This window comes from Perna viridis, chromosome 9 (genome assembly GCF_037379345.1).
Source record: "Perna viridis isolate PV_CMFRI_1.1 ecotype Kerala chromosome 9, ASM3737934v1, whole genome shotgun sequence".
NCBI lineage: Eukaryota > Metazoa > Mollusca > Bivalvia > Mytilida > Mytilidae > Perna > Perna viridis.
The window spans coordinates 29571270-29595788 of record NC_142453.1 but is presented as its reverse complement, the minus strand read 5'-3'; the positions used below and the strand labels follow the sequence as shown (position 1 = coordinate 29595788).

At 34.2% G+C, this 24519-nt stretch overlaps 1 protein-coding gene and 1 long non-coding RNA gene across 2 annotated transcripts; one reads left to right on the top strand and one right to left on the bottom strand.

The window, feature by feature from the left end:
- Positions 1-2141: 2141 nt before the first annotated feature.
- On the top strand, positions 2142-7808 carry LOC148607694 (uncharacterized). Its single transcript, XR_015915258.1, has 3 exons — positions 2142-2325; positions 6562-6617; positions 7175-7808. It is a non-coding gene; the product is annotated as an uncharacterized LOC148607694 (long non-coding RNA).
- Positions 7809-12740: 4932 nt separating this feature from the next.
- LOC148607693 (uncharacterized) lies at positions 12741-17356 on the bottom strand. The gene has a single exon (XM_088543560.1). The coding sequence runs from the start codon at positions 17040-17042 to the stop codon at positions 12741-12743; it is 4302 nt and encodes a 1433-aa protein (XP_088399686.1). The 5' UTR covers positions 17043-17356.
- Positions 17357-24519: the final 7163 nt, after the last annotated feature.

Below are 24519 nucleotides of genomic sequence, written 5' to 3'. Positions count from 1 at the left end.
ATATCAACCACGTTTTAATATGCAATATTAGGACAACGTTGTGTCTGTCAACAATGTTGTTTATTTTACCACACCTTGACGTAGCAACGGGATATTTAGTGCACGTTCCTGTATGTATCAAAATGCTACAGTTTTCATATTCGATATCTTTTAGAGGAGTCCGAATTGCTCTTATAATCGTGTTTCTTTGTACGTGTTACATTGTTATTTTAGTTTCTTTGTTGTATGTGTCTTGGTTCTCTTGATAACTCTTTCATATTATGAATACAATATGAAAGGAAATTGATGTAACAGTATTTCCGTATCTACCCCGTTCCCCCGCGATCTGGTTGTTTTTTTCCTATGAGCTACGCGATACAACATTACGTTACCGGGAACCATGGAAAGAGCACTTTTTCAAGACCAGTTCTACATTAAACGCTGTTGACTAGCATTATAGCTAATGCTAATTGTTAACCATAATTTTATTTTCTTCACTGTTTTACCACTCGCATTTTACTATTGTTCTATTATATTGATCAATAGTGATGTCGTCAAAATACAGAAACAAAAATAATGAAATTGTTGATTGCCAACAAATTAAACCATATCGGACTTGTTTAAGGTTACAACCCTTGAAGTCTGAAACTTGAATATCCAACAGAGGAAAACACGAAATCTTATATGAGCGACACTATTGCCCTAATCAATGATAAAAACGGAAGACCGAGTAAACTGTCAAGCCTTTTGAAGTTATTCGTTTAAATGCTTCACTCGTTATACTATACAAAATAAATAGTGAAATTAGCATTTGCTTTATTATTCGTTCCGTTATTACACGCTAATTTGCAACCAGCAGCCAACATAATAATCGCAAGACATGTAGCTATAGCTACAACATTTTCATTTCTGAATAAGAAAGCTAGTAGTTTTTAATGCATCATTAAAAGAAGTATTTTATTACTTATTTACTCAGAATGCTATATTTTAATGAAATGCACATTGCGCAGATAAAGCGTCATTTATTTCATTACTTGTCCTGCGATATGTATCAAAACGCGCAATATTTGGTATTAAAGTTACAAATTATCATTCCATGTCTGTATTTTTGCCTTGTGATGTAAATAGAGGAATAATAACGTTTAAAAATGAGCCATCGATGTGTTATTTTGAAATCAAATGTTTAATTATAGACCCCCGCCGAAACGCGTAAAATGACATAGATGTAACGGTCCGTGCGTCCGGCCTTTATACTCTGTGGAGGCAACTCCTTATCGGAAACTACTCAACTGGTTTTGTTCAAAATTAGTAGGAATGTTACTCACTACAATTGCATAAACTGAGTACTTTCTACAGAATGTGAGAGCAGAATACTAACTTGCAATATCAAACAAATCTTAAAGACACAATAGTATGTCGATAACCGTTTCAATGTTGTTTTTTTTTAAATTATCATCAGTATGTGTTATCCGCATCTGGTTATAGAAAACTGAATTCTGTCTCGAATATGACGAAAGTGCATGTGTCGAGAAAAGATAGAAACTTCTTCCACGGCTGCTTAAGTTGCTTTGGTATTGACAGTTGTTAGGTTATTATTAAAATCCTTGTTGTCTAATATGAAGGGAACAAATGCAATTCATACAGTATTCTCCCAATGTGAACACAATCAATATTTTCAAAAGTGGTACTTTCTTCCTATTCCGTAAACCACGCTTTTTTAAAAAGATATAATTAATATAAAGTAATATCCAAATCCTCTTTGATAGAGATTTGTCGATTTCGCATAACTGACAGAAGTTCGAACTATGTACTCTGAAAGCGAAATAATAATCTTTTTGTCTTGCGAAGTGCACAAAATATGTTTTGAGTGTCGTTCTTGTTTCTGGGAATCCAAAAACAAACTATCAAATTTTGACAATTCATCCCACTAGTGGACAGATATTAACTCGTTATAGCATAATACGTTTGGCATACATGTTCATAAAGAGATCATTATTACCACCAAAATATCACCAATAGTTCATATCTTTCTTTTGGAAACCGGCACAAACTTGAAACTATTCGATTTTAATCTTATTTCAATGAATAAGTAAAGATATTATTGGTTCATCCCAAAATTCTTAAGTTACTAAAGAAGAAGTTATCCCTTTATTAATATCAAATATGTTTTCATAGATACAAAATAAACAAAATTTTGTTTTCATATAAAGTTGCGATATGCATATTTGAAGTGTTGATAAGAACTCCTTCTTCAAATTAGCAATAAATTGCCGACTATCGGTTACACAAAAGGGCAGCGGGATTTCTGTTCGGCTCAACAATCAGGAAATTAATTATAACTCAAATGTAAGTTATTAACAAATCATAAATCTTTTTTTTGAAGATTAATAACATCATTGCCTCAATTATATAGGTTGCTAAAACCTATGATTAAAATGGATATGAAATTTCAAATTTCAAACATATATCTTAATTGATGATATACCATGCAAGAACATCGATTTATGTACTTGGAATACTATGATTTGCATTTTCATTAAGGCAACTTGTTTTTGTCTTTTAAAAAGAATAGCACACCTATATTATCAGGGATTGATAGTGATCTTTGTAAGAAAAATGGTATTTTACCTTGTGATCGGTAATTCCATATTACCGTTTTGTTTTAGTATTTGTGTTCCTTGTGATGAATGATCCAAACCAACATTATGGTTAACGTAGTATATTTTTTGAGATTTGAAGTGCAATGAAGTCACTGAATGAAGTTGGCTGATGTTGATGAAGAAGTGCATTGGTATCCCACTCAATCTTTCATTACCACGAAGGATTACGAATATAAGTGCGTATTTAAGGGAGGTATTACTTGAATCGAATTGACTTTCCTTCCTCGTCAAGGGCCTTTGCAGGATTAATTTACAAAAAAGATATGTTCGACTCTAAAATCAAAATATTTGATGATTGGTCGATTACCGAATTTTTCGTTTACTTTCTGATTTTCTTTTTATTTTAAAAGCTATAATGGTGAAAGTTGTTTCAAATCTATTTCAAACTGATAACTTTAAAGCCTTCATTTTCTCAAGTAAAACTTAAATACAACAGGAAAATATTTATACCCTTTTTTACATCTTTTCGAAGTAACCAATATTTCATTTTTATCAAAGTCGTACTCGATCTTGTGCAAAAGTGGGATAGCCTAAAGATGCTGCTTTTTTTCTGTAAGTCTCAGACACAACTGATTTGAAATTAATGAAAACAGGAAAAAAAATTTTTTTGGCATATTGTACACTTATTTCGATACAATTTAAGATTGTGTACAATTGTAGAATTATAAGTTGTATGTTTCTGATTCATTTAACAAATTTACACAAATTAATATGTATATGAAATAATCACACAACTAGACTTTGTATTCAGGTAATATAAGTGAATTTCAAGTACTTCTCCTTACAGTCAGCAAGTTGCTGCCTGTATAAACAAATGTAACATGCAACATAAACAAGTTTCGAGTGTTTATGTTTTGTTTGTTTGTTTGTTTGTTGGGGTTTAACGTCCGAGCAGCAATATTTCAGCTATATTCAGACAATGAACATGAAATGGATGATAAAATGAACATGAAATGAAAAAAAAAGGATGGGTCACAAGGATAATAGGGTCGACAAATTTTGATTGCCACTGGAAAAAGGGGGGATGGGTAAGGTCGGGCAATTTAGCCTCCTGTGGCGGACCGCAAAGGTTCCTACGCCTATCGAATACCACAGCAGGGTTCTTTAACGTGCAATGAACGTGGCATATTTCCCAACACGGTGCACGACTATGGTTTGCGGTCAGGTTTTCCTGACAACCCCAGCATGTAACACGCCAGGGGTACCCCATTCCCTCACCTGGGGCACACATCCCAGTTGCTCTGTGGGCAGAGCGCCTAGTCCCCGGCTAGGTTTCTGAGCACTATTTAGTCGCCTTATACGACAAGCTTAGCGCTGCTGCAGGCCTATTCTTTTAACACCCGGACTTGCACGGGGCTCGAGTGTTTAAAACAGTTTATGTTTTATATGTTCATACAGAATCAAAACTTAACATAAACGTCCCCGCGGTAATCTGAAACAATTACATGCCACAGAAGATAAGGTAACTGAAGATTGCAGATACTAAAAACTGTCTTTTTTGCATCATAATGTATCTTTGTTTTTGATATGGGTTTTTCAGTCTAAAATATAACATAACTTCGTAGATATTTGTTGAAAAGCAAAAATTCTACTTTACGACTATATTGTGTTCCCATTGCGTAATTTAATTACGGCATGCGTTCATGTTTCAGTAATAGCCAATATGAACATTTTGCTTTGATTAAAACTGTATTAAGTAGCTGTCTTTGTAAGAATCATGCAAAATCTAAAATATTTGCTATACTCCAAAATAGGCCACATATGCTTCCTTTTGTAAATAAGTTGTTTAAAGGGTCTATATCATGAAATGTGTAATTATTCTTTCAAATCTGCCTGCTCTTAGGGAATAATCAATATTAAAAATCCAATAGATTCTATTGCATTTGAGAGTCATGTTTAGAGTTATCTCCTTTAATTTTGAAATCTACAGTGCATCCAATACTTTTCTTATCTCCGGAGAACAAGGGTTATCTGAAAAACCGAATGTTAATTTCTGTTTACTTTGGCAATGCAAAAAAAAAAAAAAATAAAATTATGTAGGCTTTTCACCCATGAATCACATTTTGCCTGATTCTTAGCTGGAGTGCTACCTAAATACTAAGAGTAATATGGAACACTTAACAATCAATCGTTGTAAAGACGATGTTATAGTCTATATGTACCGGATACGCCAATACATAGTTATCCACATCCGTTCAATAGATGTACGTAGTAAGCTTAGTTATCCAAGCTTTCTTTAATCTACTATTACTTTGAAATGTGAAACATTTTTACTACATTTTGTGTAAATTATCCACTGGGTTTAGGACAAAAATGGAAATACAATTATTATTAATTATTATTTTTTTCATATTTTAAAATTTTGAGAGTATGAACAGACATGTATAGAATTAAAGAAAAATATATAATTATATGTTCTAGTATCATACCTATGATATCATGCTGACTTAATAAAAAAATCATGATATTAACGAAAATAACGGCACACCTACATGACAGTCACAACATTTCAACGAAGTGAAAAACTTTACTTCCGAGTAGTGAAACACGCATTTCCACATTGTCATTTCAGATATAGCAGCCAACAATCATTTCTTACAACTGCTGTTAGGCCTTATCATTAACACATTTGAGCGTTATACCATCGCACTTCCGTGCGACCCCCGAATACCCACGTCCCATCGCGCGTCTGAGTCTAATATATTTTTTTAAACAAATGCAAATTATTCGAGAAGTGACTTTATTAAGTTTTAACTCATTCATTCACGATATGCATTGTTTGAAAATGTCAACGATTCGGTGGTACTTCTGATCGAGTACCAAAGTATTACATGTATTACTTGACTATTCGGTTGGTAATTGGAAGGTATTTATTCCCATCTGCCCGTTTCATACAATTAAAAGTTGAAAAAAGCTAACCGGAAATAAAAATTAAGTAAAAACGAAACTTTTTTTCAGTACGTAATTATTTGATTTACATTCTGTATACTATTAATGTATACATATACAGTCATTTTAGCAATTCAGTAAGAATATGCCTCGTTTCCAATACGACAATTTCAATTCCCTTAATAACCATTGTTAATTTCCTATTCTGTGACAGATTGACGTAAAGTGTTATACGTTTTTACTTCGAGTTGAGATCTTTTTTTTTTTCAGTAAAGATCTCGAAGCATTAATATAATTACTCAATATATCGAATGAACTACTAAGTTGAATTTCGAAACTTTCCTCATAATAAATTACTTAGTATTTGCACATGTATTTGTGTGTTGGTTAGTAACTATTCAAGGTAGTACTCAATTATCAATAGTAAAAAAAAAAACAAGCGAGTATGTCGAGAATCTTTGAGTAGTCTAGTATTGATTAATTACAGAATTTACATCCCTATTGCGACGGATGATTTATATATCAATCAGTTTCATGCTGTGCATTTCATAACATTTTGACAGATCTAAAGAGTACGATCACACATATGACATTGCATGCTTATTCCAAAACGATAGCTCAAAAAACAAATAGCATGTGTTTTAGAGAAAATATCGGTTCAATTTTTTAGCTTATCCCAAAAATTTAATAATACGAGCAAATGATTTAGTTTTGTCATTTGTTTTAATTCGCTATCTTCCTATCATATTGTTTATTGGCTTATCGTATTGTCTCCCCATGTTTTCATTTAAGTCTACTATAGGCGAATTTAAAAAGCATAACGGCGTCTTTACTTGGTAACAAAAGATAACACAGGCTGTTATAACAAAATAATCGGCATATGAAATAATCCGAAAAAAAGATGTCATACCTGTGTGTTATGAAATCTGATCAATTTGTGTTCCTCTGTTGCATATTTCTGGAAACTTTAGTATACGACATGTCCTGCATTCTTCAATTGTGCATTAAAAGAATGTTGGATTTTTTTTTCTAGATGAAGATTGCACTTGCAGTTCTGTTTTTTTGGTACATGGATGGCATCTTCTTTGGGTATGCTAATGAAACAAGATAATCATTGTGATCGTTTACGATTGGGTGAGAAATTCATATTTGCAAAATCAAAATTACAAAATAAACTAAAAATATACCTTACATATTATCATTGTTCACCTTCTTTGATTACTACAAACGGTAAAATGCAGCGTTTTTACTTTTGCGGTAATTATCAAACTTCATTAAATATTTTGTTAGTAACTGATTTAAGTTTAAAGTCAATTGCAAATTTCAATGCTTACAGTATCAAAATAAAATTTAAAAAAAAACCGGTTAACTTATAAAAAACCCACTAAAAACCATGCAAATTTATATTTGTACAGACGACTAGTTATTTTAAAACAAATTGTAAATAGAACTTCGTGAAACATGTAGTCATGTACATTTGTAGTGCAATTGATTTAGAAATATATATTTGCGTGCAACAAATTAAATATAGTGAGAAAATGAGTCATTGTTATATATTCTATTAAAAAAAAAGTAAAAACAAATCAACAGTGTTGTCCATTGTCTAAAAATGCTGAATATCAAGATATGTTTTCTTTGTTCATTAGGTGCTACAATGACCATAACCTCTGGTACAACTGTGCTATCGACAGGAGGCGGTGCAAAAACGACTTCAAGTCCAACGACGACCCCTGACAACTCTGCCGTCTTCGCAATGCCTTTGCATTCTGTTCTGTTCCTTTCAGCGTCAGCCACAGTAATTTTGAACTATAATGGATGATTTAATAAACACTTATTTACAAACTTGTCATTGTCCGTCCGATTTTAGATATTGTCGATAAAACGACGGACGATTTAAGAGTAGCAATAAACCTATCGTGAAAAATAGTTATTTAAATCAGATCGGTACTCCTGTTTCAATGTCTTCAATTTGGTGGGATTTTTTGTTTGCTTGTTTGTTTTTTGCAGACTTTTGTGCTAGATGTGTTTTTTTAATGAAACTGTTAGAGATATTTGAATTGATTAATTTAAATATTTATCATACCTTAACCATGTCTGTAGATGTCTGAAAGAGTAATCAATGGAACCAAGGTTAACTTATTTCTTGTTCATGAGGTCGACCACGTATATAGAGCGATTTTGATCAATAAATGAACAAGACTATCTTATTGATATGCGTTCTTGACTCGTTTTTATTCATTAAAATTATTTATCACTTAACTTTTGCAATTAAACAGAATTGTTCGCAATTTCTGTGTTATTTTTTATGCCTTGACTTTGTCAATCAGCAATATATGCAAAGCTTTGTATTTTGAAAAAAAAGTGATACCACTGGAGATGCACCTCTTACCATAATTGAAAACATGCATTTTAAATATGAGTTTGCAATTTCAGTCCATAGAGCATGAGAACAAAATTTGCGCCGTTTTACATAAACAAAAACATATTGTTTCCCAAATATGTCGTTCGTCATATTGCAGTAGAATCATGAACACTGAAACCATTAAAGTATATAATCTCTATACAGTGTTATCGTTAAATAATGACAGATCAAAAGAAAAAAAATACTGAACATAAATACGAACACTCATTATCTATAAGTCAATGTAAAGATTCGATATTTTTTCTTCACGCATTTTTTTTTTCTATTCAACTATATTGTAATAATGCTTAAAACATTGATTCTAATATAGGGCTTTACGACTATTACGTCAGAGTTTATATTTATTGACAAATTAGAATATTTTATTTTTGTTTGTATCCAGTATTTGCATTAAGTTTGTTACATGTACGTAAATGACCGCTCATGAAAATTTAATTATAATAATGCCATCTAAAATTATCACTCCGTTTCCATAAGCTATTTTAAAGGGACATTTACATTGACTCAGTTTCTGGAAATGAGTGAGCAAGAATGGAGAAGCTGTCTGAGACGGAGATATACTTTAATTACTTGATTTGTTTACGCACATGTGTGATATGTGATGTGGGACCTCGTTGTATGAAAGATTCCGTTAAGAGCCGTATCGTGGCGGATTTTCTTGTTTCATGCGCCAAGTATTCGTAATAATGCATTTTATTTGGCGAGGTTCTAGTTTTCTGTGTTCTTATTTGTCATTAGTCGAAAATATTGGTTGTGTATTTGTGCATTTAACTACACAATTTGAATAACACCGGTAATTATTTTAAAATATAGATGAATCATGAACATGTCTACAAATATGGGCTATATCTCAGGTACTCTCGATAATTACAAAGTAATTGATTAGATTAAAATTAGGATTATAAGCTTAACTGTAAGTCAAGCGTGCATGTTTCCTTGCACCATGAACGGAGAAAAATGTATGCACTGAATAAATGTCTGAACCCTTGCCTAGATTTTAGAAAAAGTAGCACGTTTTCATCCAACATATGTTGATTTAACTACTTTGTATCTAACCTCAATGACAAAGTAATCAACGGAACCAGCTTTTGGGCGGTAATCAATAAATTACATTATGATGATAAAGACGAGACAATGCAAATAGACACAAACAACAAAGAACATGAAATTACCAAAGTAACACCCAGTTTACAATGTATTTATCTTTGGTTGATGAATAACGATAATAGATATAGTGAATATTTCAAAGAAACAACAACAATCCCACCGGAATGACAAATGTCAGCTCAAGGCCACCCATGTGTCTTTATTAAAGGACGAGGAAACCCTCAGGGCAGGGCAGGCTGCAGCATGACCAGAAAACAACTTTTTAATATAGGTACAACGAAATAATTATCCACATATTCTTCAGCAACAAAAAAATTAAACCGAAAATAAAAACAAAAAAAACAAAAACGAAATAATACATACAGAGGCCAGAAATTCCTGACTTGGGACATGTGCAAAACAATGCCGAGGGGTTGTATATTACCCTCATGCGTTTATCATGAAGTACTCTTGATGACAAATATTTCAGATTGTTTGAAGGAAGAAAGACGGATCCATATATCGTAGCATGCTCCCGACCGTATTGTTTGTGACAGAAAAACTCAATAGTGTTGAATAAGGCTTGTCTTATTGTGTAATGGTGAAATGACTGTCTGGACTGTATTTGCTAAGTTTTATTAAAACTCATTCTTCATACATAGACACCAGATAAAATCTAGAAACATTATTAACGGCCGGAATGAGGATTTTTACATCCGACTTAAACGTATTGTTTTAGAGGAACATTAAATAAAGACTTCATTACTTGCGATTCAAAAGAAAAAGGCCTCAACAAAACAATATTGAAGAAGGATACACATAATTCATTTTGCAGTAATGTTATTTGAGGCTATTCCAAGCAATGGTCAAACGAGAAGTCAAACGATTTATGTTCAATATAATAAATGGTAATATCATACAATTAAAAACTCGGAAAATTGGAAATAAGAGGGGTGGAACAGACTTCGTAGAGGCATATTGAAAAGAAATATTGGTTTAAACCAGGTTTATAATGCGCGAACGCTAACCCTGTTGTTACGGTTATTGTTTTTTCTCCTTTATGTTTAAATACAAACAGGCAGCACAAAATAACAACCAAAACAAAGTCAAATCAAATCTGTAGTCAGAACAATAGAGAAGATATAATTATGTTATAATGAAAATACATCGCCTGTATTTTTGTCAGGAACAGACTATTTCTTGATAGGATTGCAAATTATACTTTTTTTCAATAGGAGTATTAGGCATGTCTCTCGGACAACGATAGTGTTTAACGAAGCCATAATAATGGCTACTAAATCTTGGATCTTAAGAACTGAGTGATATAAACACCATATACATGATAACTAGAATATAACTGCACAAGAAAAGTATACGTTTATTTATAATTTTAAAATTCAATTCGAATTTGTCTCGTTGCCTGACATTTGTCTTGAAATGGATTGACGACTATGAATACTATGAGTTTCAGGTCTAAGAATTACACGGAGGAGGTGTATCAGTAGTCACTTTAAATTAGTTCTAGGAGATAAATGGTGAATGTCATTCTTCAAGTTCAATATTATCCTCGGTGTAAAAAAGAAAAAGTGGCAACAAAATTAATTGAAAGAATTTATAATAAAAATTAGTTTAAAATTGGAAATAAATATTAGTGTCTGAATACACGAAATTTGTCCAACCACAATGATAATACGTATCTAATGTTCCGTATGTTTATTACAATTGTAATGGAATTTTAATATATGTAAGCATATGACGATGTTCAACCAAATTCCTTCTTAACTCAAGAATCAATTCCTGCAGTTACCATAACGTTTGGAAAGTATGCAAGTAACGGTATGCATGCAATACAGTGCAAAAAGGACTCTGTCTTACATAAGTCATGTCATGCCCTCTTTTGATACATGTTTTGTATTTTCGATGTTAGTCCATCTTTGGGACAAATATTATACAACAATCAAGTACACACCACAAATAAAACAACATTATTAACCTACTTCCTACCATATGCATCGAAATGCCCATCCTTTATGAACCGAAACTTTCGACAGCTGGTCACTACGAAGCGGTAATTCCTACAGCCAGTCATTACTAAATCATAACCATGCATTAGGAAGTTAAAAACGGGCATCAATACGGAACAAACATGGACTTAATCAAAATGGCGTATATTTCTTATAACTTTTATTAATTGTGACCTGAAAATTTAATTCATTAAATTATGAGATTTAAAGTTTCAGATAGACGGTACTGGGACAAAGTATATTGAATTCTTTAGTGAAATCACATGCATTAATACGGACTCTGATTATTTTTAGCTGAAATAAAGTTGCTTAATAAAAGTATTAATGTATGGCTCTTTCAACATTGGCCCTGTAACATGCCCTTGGTATTAATAATGACCTTAGATGGCTGTAACGGCCCTCGGCGTTGCCTCTGGCCATAACAGCCAATATCATTACCTCGGGCATTTTAGAGAGCCAATATGGAAAAGGCCATACATTGATAATATAATACAACAAAATATCTAAGCGAAATTAACTGATCATATTGATCTTCTTACTTTAATTTTTTTAATGTGTTATAAATATATTGTTGTAAAGAAGTAAGTTCTTTGGATTGTCAAGTGGCCAATGTCATATAAAACAAAAAAATGTAAAACATAAATTTAATAAACAAAACAAACTAAAGTAAATTCAAGATAAATGACATCATGAAATGAATAAACATAAATGTAACTAAATATTAACTCACAAGACAGAACTAACTATAATGGAATGAAATAAACACATAAACTAAATGATTCGCAGTCTCAACACACCACCATTTTTTCTGCACACCTCCCGGTAAGGTCGAACGTTGCATGTACTGTAAAATTAACGAATGAAATGGGTTGTTTCCCTTGGACTTTTGTTATAATTATAACTGGACGAAATATAGACTAATTTCACACATTTTTTGTAGATTTCTACATTGACGAAGAGAACACCAGATGATATTTATTTCACTATAATGCTGTATTCAGTAAGCCATGACTGGTTAAACGAACATATCTAGCACGGACTTCTCGGTTACTTTACAAATTAATATAACGGACTTTGTGCTCCAAAAATAATAAATTCCTAGCTTTCCAACGGTTTTTTTTAATCACCGACATTACTTCACCGACTCTAGGCGTTATTACACCATCTCGGGAACATCAGGTTGATAACCATTTTATCACCGACAGGTCGACGCTTCTAGCTATGTGCAAGACGCACACCAAAACCGGGTCTAAAAACCCCTAAGTATTGTAAACATTAGCCTAGGGATATCCATGTCCTGAATTGACAATTATAATTCCCCACTGCTACTTTACCAAACTCAACGCTTCACTCAATGACCATGTGCCAACTGATATAAACCTCACCTGTTAAATTTCTATACGTGTACAATCTCGTGATTTCACAAAAGGTCTACTTGATTCGATTTACCGGTGTTAGTGGTATTTAAAGCTAGGATAGTTTAAATAGTCCTGTATGGAAAAAATGTAAACGACAATTAACTGAAGTTTGTTACAAATGTCCCTTTCCTAAAGACTAAAGAACATTTAGTCCAACCAAAACACAAACTTCAGAAAAGTTCTGTAAGAAATATATATAAAATCACAATACAAAATGTACATGAATATCATAATAAAAAATTATGTAACACTCAGGGGTTGTCTAAACGTCATCACATCTTGATAACACATCTGCAACAATATTCGTCTTGCCTGCAATGTAACAAATATTATATTTAAATTCCTGAAGTATCAAACTCCAACGTAGTAACCGTTGGTTGGTAGTTTTCATTCTCTGTAACCACTGTAAAGGAGCGTGATCTGTATTAATAGTAAACTCTTTACCCTCAAGGAAATTTCTCAATGTTTTTACCGCCCAAATGATAGCAAAGCACTCTTTCTCTACCACTGCATAGTTGCATTCAGATCCGGAAAGTTTCTTGCTGATAAACATGATTGGATGTCTCCCATCGTCAAACTCTTGTTCAAGCACAGCACCTAGACCCTTTCCTGATGCACCAGTCTGCAAAATAAACTTTTTAGAAAAATCTGGACTCCGTAATACAGAGTCACTACAAATACAATCTTTCAGTTTGTCAAAAGCTTTTTGTGTTGTGTCTGACCATTTAACTTTGTTTGGTGCGTTTTTCTTTGTGAGGTCAGTTAACGGTACAGATATGTCTGAAAACTGTGGTATGAATTTCCTGTAAAAGCCGATGAGACCGAGGAATGATCTGACCTGTTTCTTAGTTACAGGTGCCGGAAACTGCCGTATAGCGGAAACTTTGTCCTGTACAGGTTTAAGCTTACCACTTCCTGCAATGTGACCTAAAAATTCCAGCTCACCATAACCAAATAAACATTTACTTGGTTTTGCCTGTCTAAGCGAATCAAATACTGCTCGTAAATGCTCAATATGATACTCCCACGTGTCGCTAAATATGCCAATATCGTCGATGAATGAATCAGCGAACTCGTCGTATCCTGCCAAAACTTTGCCCATCATACGAACAAAAGTAGCACCTGAATTCATCATTCCAAACGGAGCAACAGTAAACTGATAATGTCCGAACGGTGAAATAAATGCGCTCTTCTGTCGACTAGCTGAATCAAGGGGGACTTGCCAATAGCCCTTCGTTAAATCTAATTTACTTATGTATCGTGCTCTGCTGACTTTATTTAGTACTTCATCCATTCTAGGCATCAAAACCGGATCAAAGATTGTCTGTTTGTTTAAGTCCCGATAATCGACACAAAAACGAATTGTATTGTCTTTTTTCTTAACTAATACTATAGGAGCCGCATCCGGACTATCGGAAGGCTCAACAATACCTGCAGCTAACATATCATCAATCTTTTTCTTAACTTTGTCTCTAAGTGCGTATGGTACTGGATACGGACGCTTGTATATTGGTTCATCTGTTTTTGTAATTACTTTATGTTCTATAATATTGGTTACCTTAGGTACATCACTAAAGATGTCTTCATACTCAGACAGTAGTTCTTGTAGCTGTTTGTTCTCTTCAACTGTCAGCTCTGGAGAAATGTTAACATCTTCAACACTTTCTTTTCTACGTACGACGGGAGTAATTGCTGTATTCATCTCACTGTCATCTGTACCTTCATCTGTGTTAAGACCTGAAATTACCTTTAAGCACGCAGCAACATCTGCTTTAACAGTATTACCCTTATCATTATCTACCCTTTCATGCCATAATTTGAGCATATTAACATGAAATACTTTTTCTTTTCCTCCTCTTACTCTGATTTTATAGTCAACTGGACTAACTTTGTCAGTAACTTCAAACGGTCCTTTCCAACTAGCTAATAACTTTGATGTATGTGTAGGCAATAACACCAGTACTTTTTGGCCAACCTCTAACTTCCTATCTCTTGCTTTTCTATCATAGTATAGTTTTTGTCTCTGTTTTGCCTGTTTCTCGTTTCCAGTGGCATACTCAGCCATTGTTCTCATTTTTTCTCTTGTATCTAATAAATAGCTCAATACAGAATGTTGACATGTACTCGGCTCTTCCCACTCCTCTTTCAGCACCACAAGAGGACCTCTTATATGTCTGCCATACAACAGTTCAAATGGCGGAAACCCAGTGCTCTCATTTGGCATCTCTCTATATGCAAATAATAAGTAGGGGATATATTCATCCCATGTCTTTGGCTTTGCTCTTGCATATGCTTTCAACATTTTCCTTAGTACACCATTGAACTTTTCGCAAAGTCCATTACACATTGCATGATAAGGACTAGTGTATAATTTACTTATTTGTAGTAATCTACATACCTCAAGCATCAATTCTGACATAAAGTTACTGCCTTGGTCTGTCAACAGCTCTCTAGCAATGCCAACCCTAGAAAATAGACTTATAAGAGCATTAGCAACGGTACTAGCCTCCTGATCTTTCAAAGGAATCGCTTCAGGGTATTTAGTTGCATAATCAACGCATACTAAAATGTAACGGTTTTTGCTATCAGTCATAGGCAAAGGGCGAACAAAATCAAGAGCAATTCGCTGGAATGGCTCATCAATAGGGGCTATGCTAATCAGAGGAGCTCGTGGTACTCTCCCCTTTGCTGTACCCATTTGACAATCGGGGCACGATCTACAGTATTCTGCTACTTCATTAAATATACCTGGCCAGAAGAAATGCTGCATAATTCGGTCTCTTGTCTTCTTATTCCCAAGATGTCCCGCTAACGGTATATCATGTCCTAAAGAAAGAACTGTCTCTCTCAGCTGTCGTGGTAATACAATCTGATGTATAACTTCACCACTAGGCTTCGTATACACTCTATAAAGTAAATCTGAATTGTACATGAAATACGATTGTTGATCTTGATGATCGTCACAAACATATGATCTTACCTTATCTAAAGTCTCATCACTCTTCTGTAACTTAATCAGCTGTTTCCTGTCACAAACCTTAAAATCATTAGAAATATCTGAAAATTCTATAGGTTGTGATATGGGTGTATCACCACTAAGCCTAACTGTAGTCTCACCTATATTCCTATATTCTTCAACCTGCTTCTTTCTTTGAGACCGAGTCTCAACTGCATGACATGGAATCTTATCCTCTGAAACAAAAACATTTTCACCTCTGGTCTCTGGTACTTTTTCAATACTAAGTGGTACTGAGATATTCACAAAGTTACCAACTATCAAATCTGCGAACGGTGTATCTAAAATCAATGCTTTAACATCGCCTGAAATATAAGGGGTTGAAACATTAATGCACACCTCTGGACACTGCTTCACTGTACCGTCTGCTAAACATATGTCTCTATTATGACCTGTATAATGATCTGAGCTAGTAAATTTACTATGAACAAATACAGTAGAACACCCAGTATCTCTTAAAACAGAGATTTTATCACTGTTAATCTTACCCTCAACTATATCGAGACCATGTACCTGCACTTTGTCTCCATTACATGAAACACCCGGTAACTTAACGGTTATACCACTGATATAGTCATCAACTGTATGACCCTGCTGTGTTTGTATGCATAAACCAAACTTACTTTGCTTATTCGTGCTCTCTTTGGACTTGTTTGCTCTTGAAGAACAATTTGGTGCTTTATGACCTACCTTCTTACAAATAAAGCAAGTTCTAGTCTCTTGTCGTCTTCCTTTCTGTTGAAAATTCTTACCTTGATGCTTTGCCTGATCTATATTTATTCTCATATATGATTGTGGTTTAGAACTAACATGTTCGATTTTATGGGCTTGCTGAAATACCTCTGCTTTTTCTATCAACTCGTCAACAGTTTTCGGTTTCTGCTCCTTAATCCAAAGTTTGAGCTCTTGACTACAACTTACCATCAACTGTTCTCTTGTTACTAAATCAAAAAATTTACTAAAGTCAGTACCTATCTCTTCGCGTTCCAGCCAGTGCCTAAGAAAACCTACTAATCTGACGGCATACTCCTTGAATGATTCATCAGAAGATTGCCGGGCACTTCTGAACTTCTCCCTGTATGTCTCAGCAGTGAGCTCATATCTAGATAAAATAGCAGTCTTAATTTGACCATAATCTCTACTGTCCTCTTCTGACAATCTAGAAAACGCTTCTAAAGCTTTCCCACAAAGTAAAGGGACTAATCTAAGGGCCCATTCTGACTTGGGTATTTTGTGTAGGGTTACTAACTTCTCAAATGACTTCAAAAATATATCTGGGTCTTGATTTTCCTGAAACTTCGGAAGTTTTGATTTCAAATGTGAACTTGTCTGAGGTTGTGCTACACCCTGAGATAATTCTTTCTCTCTAAGTTCTAGCTCTTTTAACTTTACCTCCCTCTCCATCTCAGCCCTTCTCATCTCTCTTTCGGCTGCCCTCTCTTCCCTTTCTGTCGCCTGCATGTTTCTCAACAATTCTAGGCATACCTCTACTTTTTCACCCTTCTCTAACAACTCTGTAACCCATGTTGGCAGACCACCGGTTGCCATACTATATAATACAAAATACAAAAATCAAAAATCAAATAAAAAAAAAAATTCCAACAAACATAAAATAACACAAATATGTGTCAGAATAACACTCTCTGTCTATCTCTGACAGTCAATCTAATATGACAATTGACACAGTGACAATCCCACCGCTGCCACCATTGTAAAGAAGTAAGTTCTTTGGATTGTCAAGTGGCCAATGTCATATAAAACAAAAAAATGTAAAACATAAATTTAATAAACAAAACAAACTAAAGTAAATTCAAGATAAATGACATCATGAAATGAATAAACATAAATGTAACTAAATATTAACTCACAAGACAGAACTAACTATAATGGAATGAAATAAACACATAAACTAAATGATTCGCAGTCTCAACACACCACCATTTTTTCTGCACACCTCCCGGTAAGGTCGAACGTTGCATGTACTGTAAAATTAACGAATGAAATGGGTTGTTTCCCTTGGACTTTTGTTATAATTATAACTGGACGAAATATAGACTAATTACACACATTTTTTGTAGATTTCTATATTGACGAAGAGAACACCAGATGATATATATTTCACTATAATGCTGTATTCAGTAAGCCATGACTGGTTAAACGAACATATCTAGCACGGACTTCTCGGTTACTTTACAAATTAATATAACGGACTTTGTGCTCCAAAAATAATAAATTCCTAGCTTTCCAACGGTTTTTTTTAATCACCGACATTACTTCACCGACTCTAGGCGTTATTACACCATCTCGGGAACATCAGGTTGATAACCATTTTATCACCGACAGGTCGACGCTTCTAGCTATGTGCAAGACGCACACCAAAACCGGGTCTAAAAACCCCTAAGTATTGTAAACATTAGCCTAGGGATATCCATGTCCTGAATTGACAATTATAATTCCCCACTGCTACTTTACCAAACTCAATGCTTCACTCAATGACCATGTGCCGACTGATATAAAACTCACCTGTTAAATTTCTATACGTGTACAATCTCGTGATTTCACAAAAGGTCTACTTGATTCGATTTACCGGTGTTAGTGGTATTTAAAGCTAGGATAGTTTAAATAGTCCTGTATGGAAAAAATGTAAACGACAATTAACTGAAGTTTGTTACAATTGTATTAGATATGTTCGGAATTATGAAATGTACCGTTATGACTAGACGATACAAGAAATATTATATTGCTAAATCAGTAAGCTTGTTACAAATCAAATTATAGCTTAATATATGCATAATTACAAACTTTTTTAGTATTAATGATACACGAATACTGTCACATCATTTGTATCATTATGAACACACAACTAAGAAATAATGATGAGGCGTGGTGTTATACTTATTTACATATTGGTTTGATATTCATATTCGATTTATTTATATTGAGAGTTAGCAAGATATAAAACACGCAAAATAAAAAGACCAAAATGTATGCAAATGAGCACACCATAACTAACATATTGTTTTCATTTCTAACATGACAATATGTTTGTTTATGTGTTGGGGTTTAACGTCCGAGCAGCAGTATTTCAGCTATATTCAGACGATGAACATGAAATTGATGATAAAATGAACATGAAATGATGATGAAATGAAAAAGGGATGGGACACAAGGGCAATGGGGTCGACAAATTTTGATTGCCACTGGAAATAGGGAGAGTTGGGTAGGGTCGGGCAATGTAAGCTCCTGTGGTGGAGCCCTATGGTTCCTACTCCAGGAGAATACCACAGTGGGGTTCTTTAACGTACGAGGAACGTGGCATCTTTCCCAATACGGTGCACCACTATGGTTTGCGGTCAGGTTTTCCGTATTATAGCCTGACAACCCCAGCATGTAGCACGCCAGGGGTACCCCATTCCACCTCCTGGGGCAAACATCCCAGTTGCTATGGGCAGAGCGCCCTAGCCCCCCGTTAGGTTTTTGAGCATTATTTAGTCGCCTTTTACGACAAGCTTAGTGCTGCTGCATGGGAAGCTTGTCTTTAATTTATTTTTCTAGAGAAAAATGACCAACACTTTATTAATGCTGACAACGTTCATGCATCGTTATTTTTCCGCAACTTTCAACCGTTACTTTCCGCCTGTCGCTGACAAAACTAAAGGCAAATTGACTAGCTAATCATGTAGTATACGTTATGATTTGTTTTAGTTTATTTCTTTTTTTAAAGAGATTCTTTTCTTGTGATTAACTTGTAACAACAATCATTATGTCTAGAAGTGTTTGATGCATAGAATAGGAGATACTGATATTATTTGGTCTTATCTAAAAAGTTCAGTGACCGTACAAATTAAAGAACTTATTTTAACTTAATTTATATTATCTAATTTTAATGAATCAACCATTAAATTCATTTATTGCATTAATACAATTTGTTATCATTTATATGTTATCATTTAGTTGAAATTTTTAAATACCTAAGCAATATTCAAAAGAATTTTAAACGGTATAAGCGATTGTGTGTTTTGAAGTCGGTGCAAAGGCATGTACTTTTCCCGCTTTCAAAAGGGTTTTATTTACAAAGGAATGTTATTAGTTCATCATTGGCAGTTTGATATTGGAAGGAATACGATCGAAATACCTTCCACCCAAAACCTTTCATTTTGATACGTTTTTCTGCTGTTTGGTTTCTTTTTTCAGATAGAACAGTATCATCAGTAACCACAAAGCTTCATGACTAACCATAGAATGTGTGTCTAGAAAAAAAAAATGTGTATTGGCGGAAATTATCAATCGTCCTTCTGGTAACCCGGTGGTGACTTTAAAAACGGTTCAATGATGGTTGCCCGTCATTGAACATCAATATATTTATTTCATTCCTGCGTCAACATACAATTTGTTTTTGACAAGTTGATTTTGTTGAGTTGAAGTCATGACAATTTACGCCAAAACCAATAGTTGAGTTGTTTGGTTTAATAGAAGCATAATTAAAATCAATCAAATTGTTTTATTAGGTCACAAAATTATTCAGTTGATCATATTTCAAGAAATTTAAATGAGAAATTCTGTATTTAAAGGATGGTTTTGTTTAATATATGCAATAAGTATAATATATTAACGTAGTTATTGTCCACATATGACTATGCAATTTACGACGTCAAATTTTATTTTATTTTATTTATGCTTCACTATCATTATTACAATTGTAATTTTTATTTATTATTTTTTCTTTTCCTATACATTTTAATTAAAAAAAAATCAAAAGTGGTCAAGCTTATAAATGAGTCAAATTGATCAGGAAGACTGTATGTATTATTATTACTTGGGCTAACACATGCATATTTACATTTGGATAAGAACAATAACATATTATTAAAAGTACCCACTTCCAGAGATTAATTTTGTCCGTATACACTTTCCCTGGAGCTTGGATCATTTTTGTTCAAACACGTTTAACTTTGCTTCCTTTTATAAAATTTTCAGACACAAACACTTCTCGTATATCTCTTTTTCAAAGTCGTTTTTTTTTTCTAAACGGCTGTATGCTTTGAATATTTTCGAGACAGCCTACATCCTGATGTATTGCAGAGTCGTGTTGTTTTCCAATTGAATTTTAAAATGCATAAAATATAGCTTTACAGAATTTAGTTCACTCGACCAAGTTATTTAAAGAAAAACTGCAATGCAAATCATCTTATATAATTCACCACTGAAATTGTCTTTGCTCAACTAATTAAAAGGTATACATGACACTATTAAACTACAAAAAACTAGGCCTAAGTAGCTGGATCCGCTACAAACATGATTAGGGGACCGTCTTTATCTATATATTTAATTATTTGAAACGAGAATGTAACAGAATTATTGTATAAACCAAATTCACCTTTTTCAATTCATTTATAGATCTATACAGTTGAATTGCATATACGTGATACTGTTCATCATGTTTAATACGGAAAACAAACAAGTAATGGTACTATTCAAAAGAGATTGAAGTATTTTGGAGATAAATAACCAGAATAATAATTGACTAAAATTTATGTCCTTACTTTTCTGTTAGTTTTGAAGCTTAGTTATCTATATTACCTCACAAGACGACATATTCCGAAAAAATCTTACAAACGAAAATAGATATCTTGGTTCCTTGATTTCTCTTTTACATCATACGGTCAATTTCTTTGCTAGTGGATTTTGTCCTTGAGGGTATCATCGGCAAATAGTCAATCTGATGGTACAGGAGAAATATTATTGCATCACAGAATAATCGAGGAACCAATATTTTAGCGGGAATCCAGAAAATGTAATCTAGTAGGTACAAAGACCAGACTCGGGTCGTCGCCATGTCTAAAAGGTCCGAACCTGACACACTGTTGTTTTGTAAGTATGCGTCTCTCCAGTTGGGAATCGCAGCACACTCTCATCAGATGGGGGTTCTGTCTCGGCGATACCGATCAAGACTAATCAAACCTACGTCCAGTGTGCTGACCGACAGTTCCAGTACAAAAGTTTGGACATTCACAAATTTATGAAAACGTGCTCTATAACTTCGAATAATGCATTTGACTACAGTGATGACTAACCACACTGTACAATATATGTCAAAACGAGAAACAAATATTGCAAAACATGCGGTTCTGATAATCGACTTTTGCCTTTACAGACAATACTGGTCACACGAAGTCATGACGAATTTGCAAATCAACCAACCTTTTTATGCATTATAATGGAATTCGCAGTCATCGTTAAAAATTAACACCACCAAATTCCCCACTATCAACATTTCGTGGCTAGAGATCAGGAAGGCAATAATCCAGCTGAAAATGAGAAATCACCGGATTTGGACTCGATAACATCAGAAATGCTGAAAGTAGATCTGGAGACTAGCACAAAAGTATTTTACAACTTATTTCAGCACATCTGAAAATATAACACAATTCATAATGACTGACCGAAAGGACTCATTATAAAGCTACCCAAAGCAGATTATTTAAGAGACTGCAACAACGGGCGGGGTATAACCTTACTATCAGTACCCAGGAAGATACTGTTTAAATAGAATTAAATAGAATAGATGATGTAAAAGATGATCTGCTAAAACGAGCAGGCAGGGTTTAGATCAGGTCGAGGATGTATTACCACATATTTACCATCCGTAACATTATAAAGCAAAGTATTAAGTGGCAAAATAAACTAATCCCCAATATTATAGACTTCCAGAAAGCCTTTGATAGCACCAGAGGAGGCTGCTTGTGGGCCATTCTTAGATCATATGGATTAACATCAAACATAGCTGTCTTGATACAAGTTTTCTACAAAAACTATGAATGCTGTGTATTGCATAATGGTCAACAGTCATATTGGTTCCCGGTGACATGAGGGGTACGACAAGGATGTATCATGACCCCTCCTCTATTCATCACTGCAATATTCTGATGTATGATAACAGCACTAGGAAGTAAAAACACAGGCATCAGATGGACCATCAACGGCTTCTTAGAAGACTAAGTTATTGCTGATGACATCTGCTTTCCGTCTAGTAATATTAACAACGAAATTAAATAAAGTAGCACAAATTATAGGCCTGACAACAACAAAAAGAAGACCAAAGTAATGACTGTAAATAGTAACACAGACCAATCAGTCATATTAGAAAATAACATCATAGAAGAGGTTGAGGACTTCAAATATCTTGAAAAGATGTTAAGTAACACCAATAGGACAGCAAAAGACATCAGAGCCAAAATCAGCAAGGCTAAAAATGCATTCTGCCAACTGCAATCCATATGGAGAAGTTAGTCAGTCAGTATGATTGATTGATTGATTGTTGAGGTTTGACGTCCGAGCAGCAATATTTTAGCTATATTTAGGCGATGAACATGAAATGGATGATAAAATGGACATGAATGATGATGAAATGAAACAAGGGATGGGACACAAGGATAATAGGGTCGACAAATTTTGATTGCCACTAGAAAAAGGGAGGATGGGTAGGGTCGGGCAATTTATCCCCCTGTGGCGGAGCCCTATGGTTCCTATTCCGGGAGAATACCACAGTAGAGTCCTTAACGTGATAGGAACGTGGCATCTTTCCCAATACGGTGCACCACTATGGTTTGCGGTAAGGTTTTCCGTATTATAGCCTGACAATCCCAGCATGTAACTCTCGTCACTCCACAATAACTGCCTTCGAAAAATCAAATAAAGAACTATACCTTAAGACCAAGCAGTGCTACGTGGAGATAGAGATACAAATAAGGAGGTGGCGATGGATTGGGCATGTTTTGCAAAAAGAAGGAGCGGATATCACTAAGATTGCACTAATATGGACACCTGATGGGAAGCAAAAAAGAGGACGCCCACAAGAGAAATGACGAAGGAAGACATGGAGGGAAATAGAGTAGAGAGCAAAAGACAGGCAGTTGTGACATCAGCTGGTTGAGGCCTTATGTGCTGATGGACACGAAGAGGATAGATATATTAACAACATTTCAATCTGCATGATCATTCATTTCATCCATGATAGTTACATGTAAGTGACAAAAAGTACTAACCATCGAACCGTCATATCTAAAGCAAAATAGAGAAAGCGAGGGTTAATGTACCCACATAAAAGGTATAAAACTAACGCACACATGTAAATAACGATCCAAGGCGGATAAGGAGGCATTACCATCGGACTTAACTTCAAAATGCGTGCAGTCGTACAGAAACATCTTACATTTTATTATTTTGTAACTAAACTTTACTCTATACCTTACACTCATCTGTATTTCTGTATTTTCTTTACAAAACCAGTTGTCACTCCAATATCTCGGCCTACCTCATCATAATACAGACTTGTGGCCATTATTCTTGATATAAAAAAAAAATCTTTTTAACCAATTTGTGTTAACGGTCAGTATGAAAAAAAAAGAATGTTTATTTCATCCATTTTCGTTTACAATTTTCAACAAAGGCATAAACACGTTGATTTGGCTAAATCCTCCAACATTAAAACGTCACAAAATGATTCTGCTGTATTTCAATCACAAATCGATACCGCCGATTATGTCATATTTCTCTAACTTTTGTATATTTACAAAAATGTTATTGCAGGACCTCTGTAAAGATTGGATATAAAGAACACCACAGACACCATAAAGTCAGGATGGAAAAGTCAAAATCATCGCCAAACTATACGATAAACGCAATTACTTTTATATGGCATTGTCAACTTTCCTTTCATCTGTCATCTATGTCAACATCCATTCATTACCTTTGTATTGGGTTTTGCTATATCACAACTCATGCGTAATTCCAAAGCTTGCCGAAACCCAGCAATGCAGTGATTAGGACCGTGCTAGACCTCTCATAATTATGCTTCTGGAACATTCTTTTTTTTCGAACCGGGTCATTTGCATGAGGATTAGAGTTCTCACTACAAAATTGTTAAAGTCTCGCAAACTCCTCGATCGTTGCACCATGAGATCCTAATTATTCATTGTTTCATAATTTTTCTTTCCTATTCCTCGATGCTTAATGTGCCATTTTA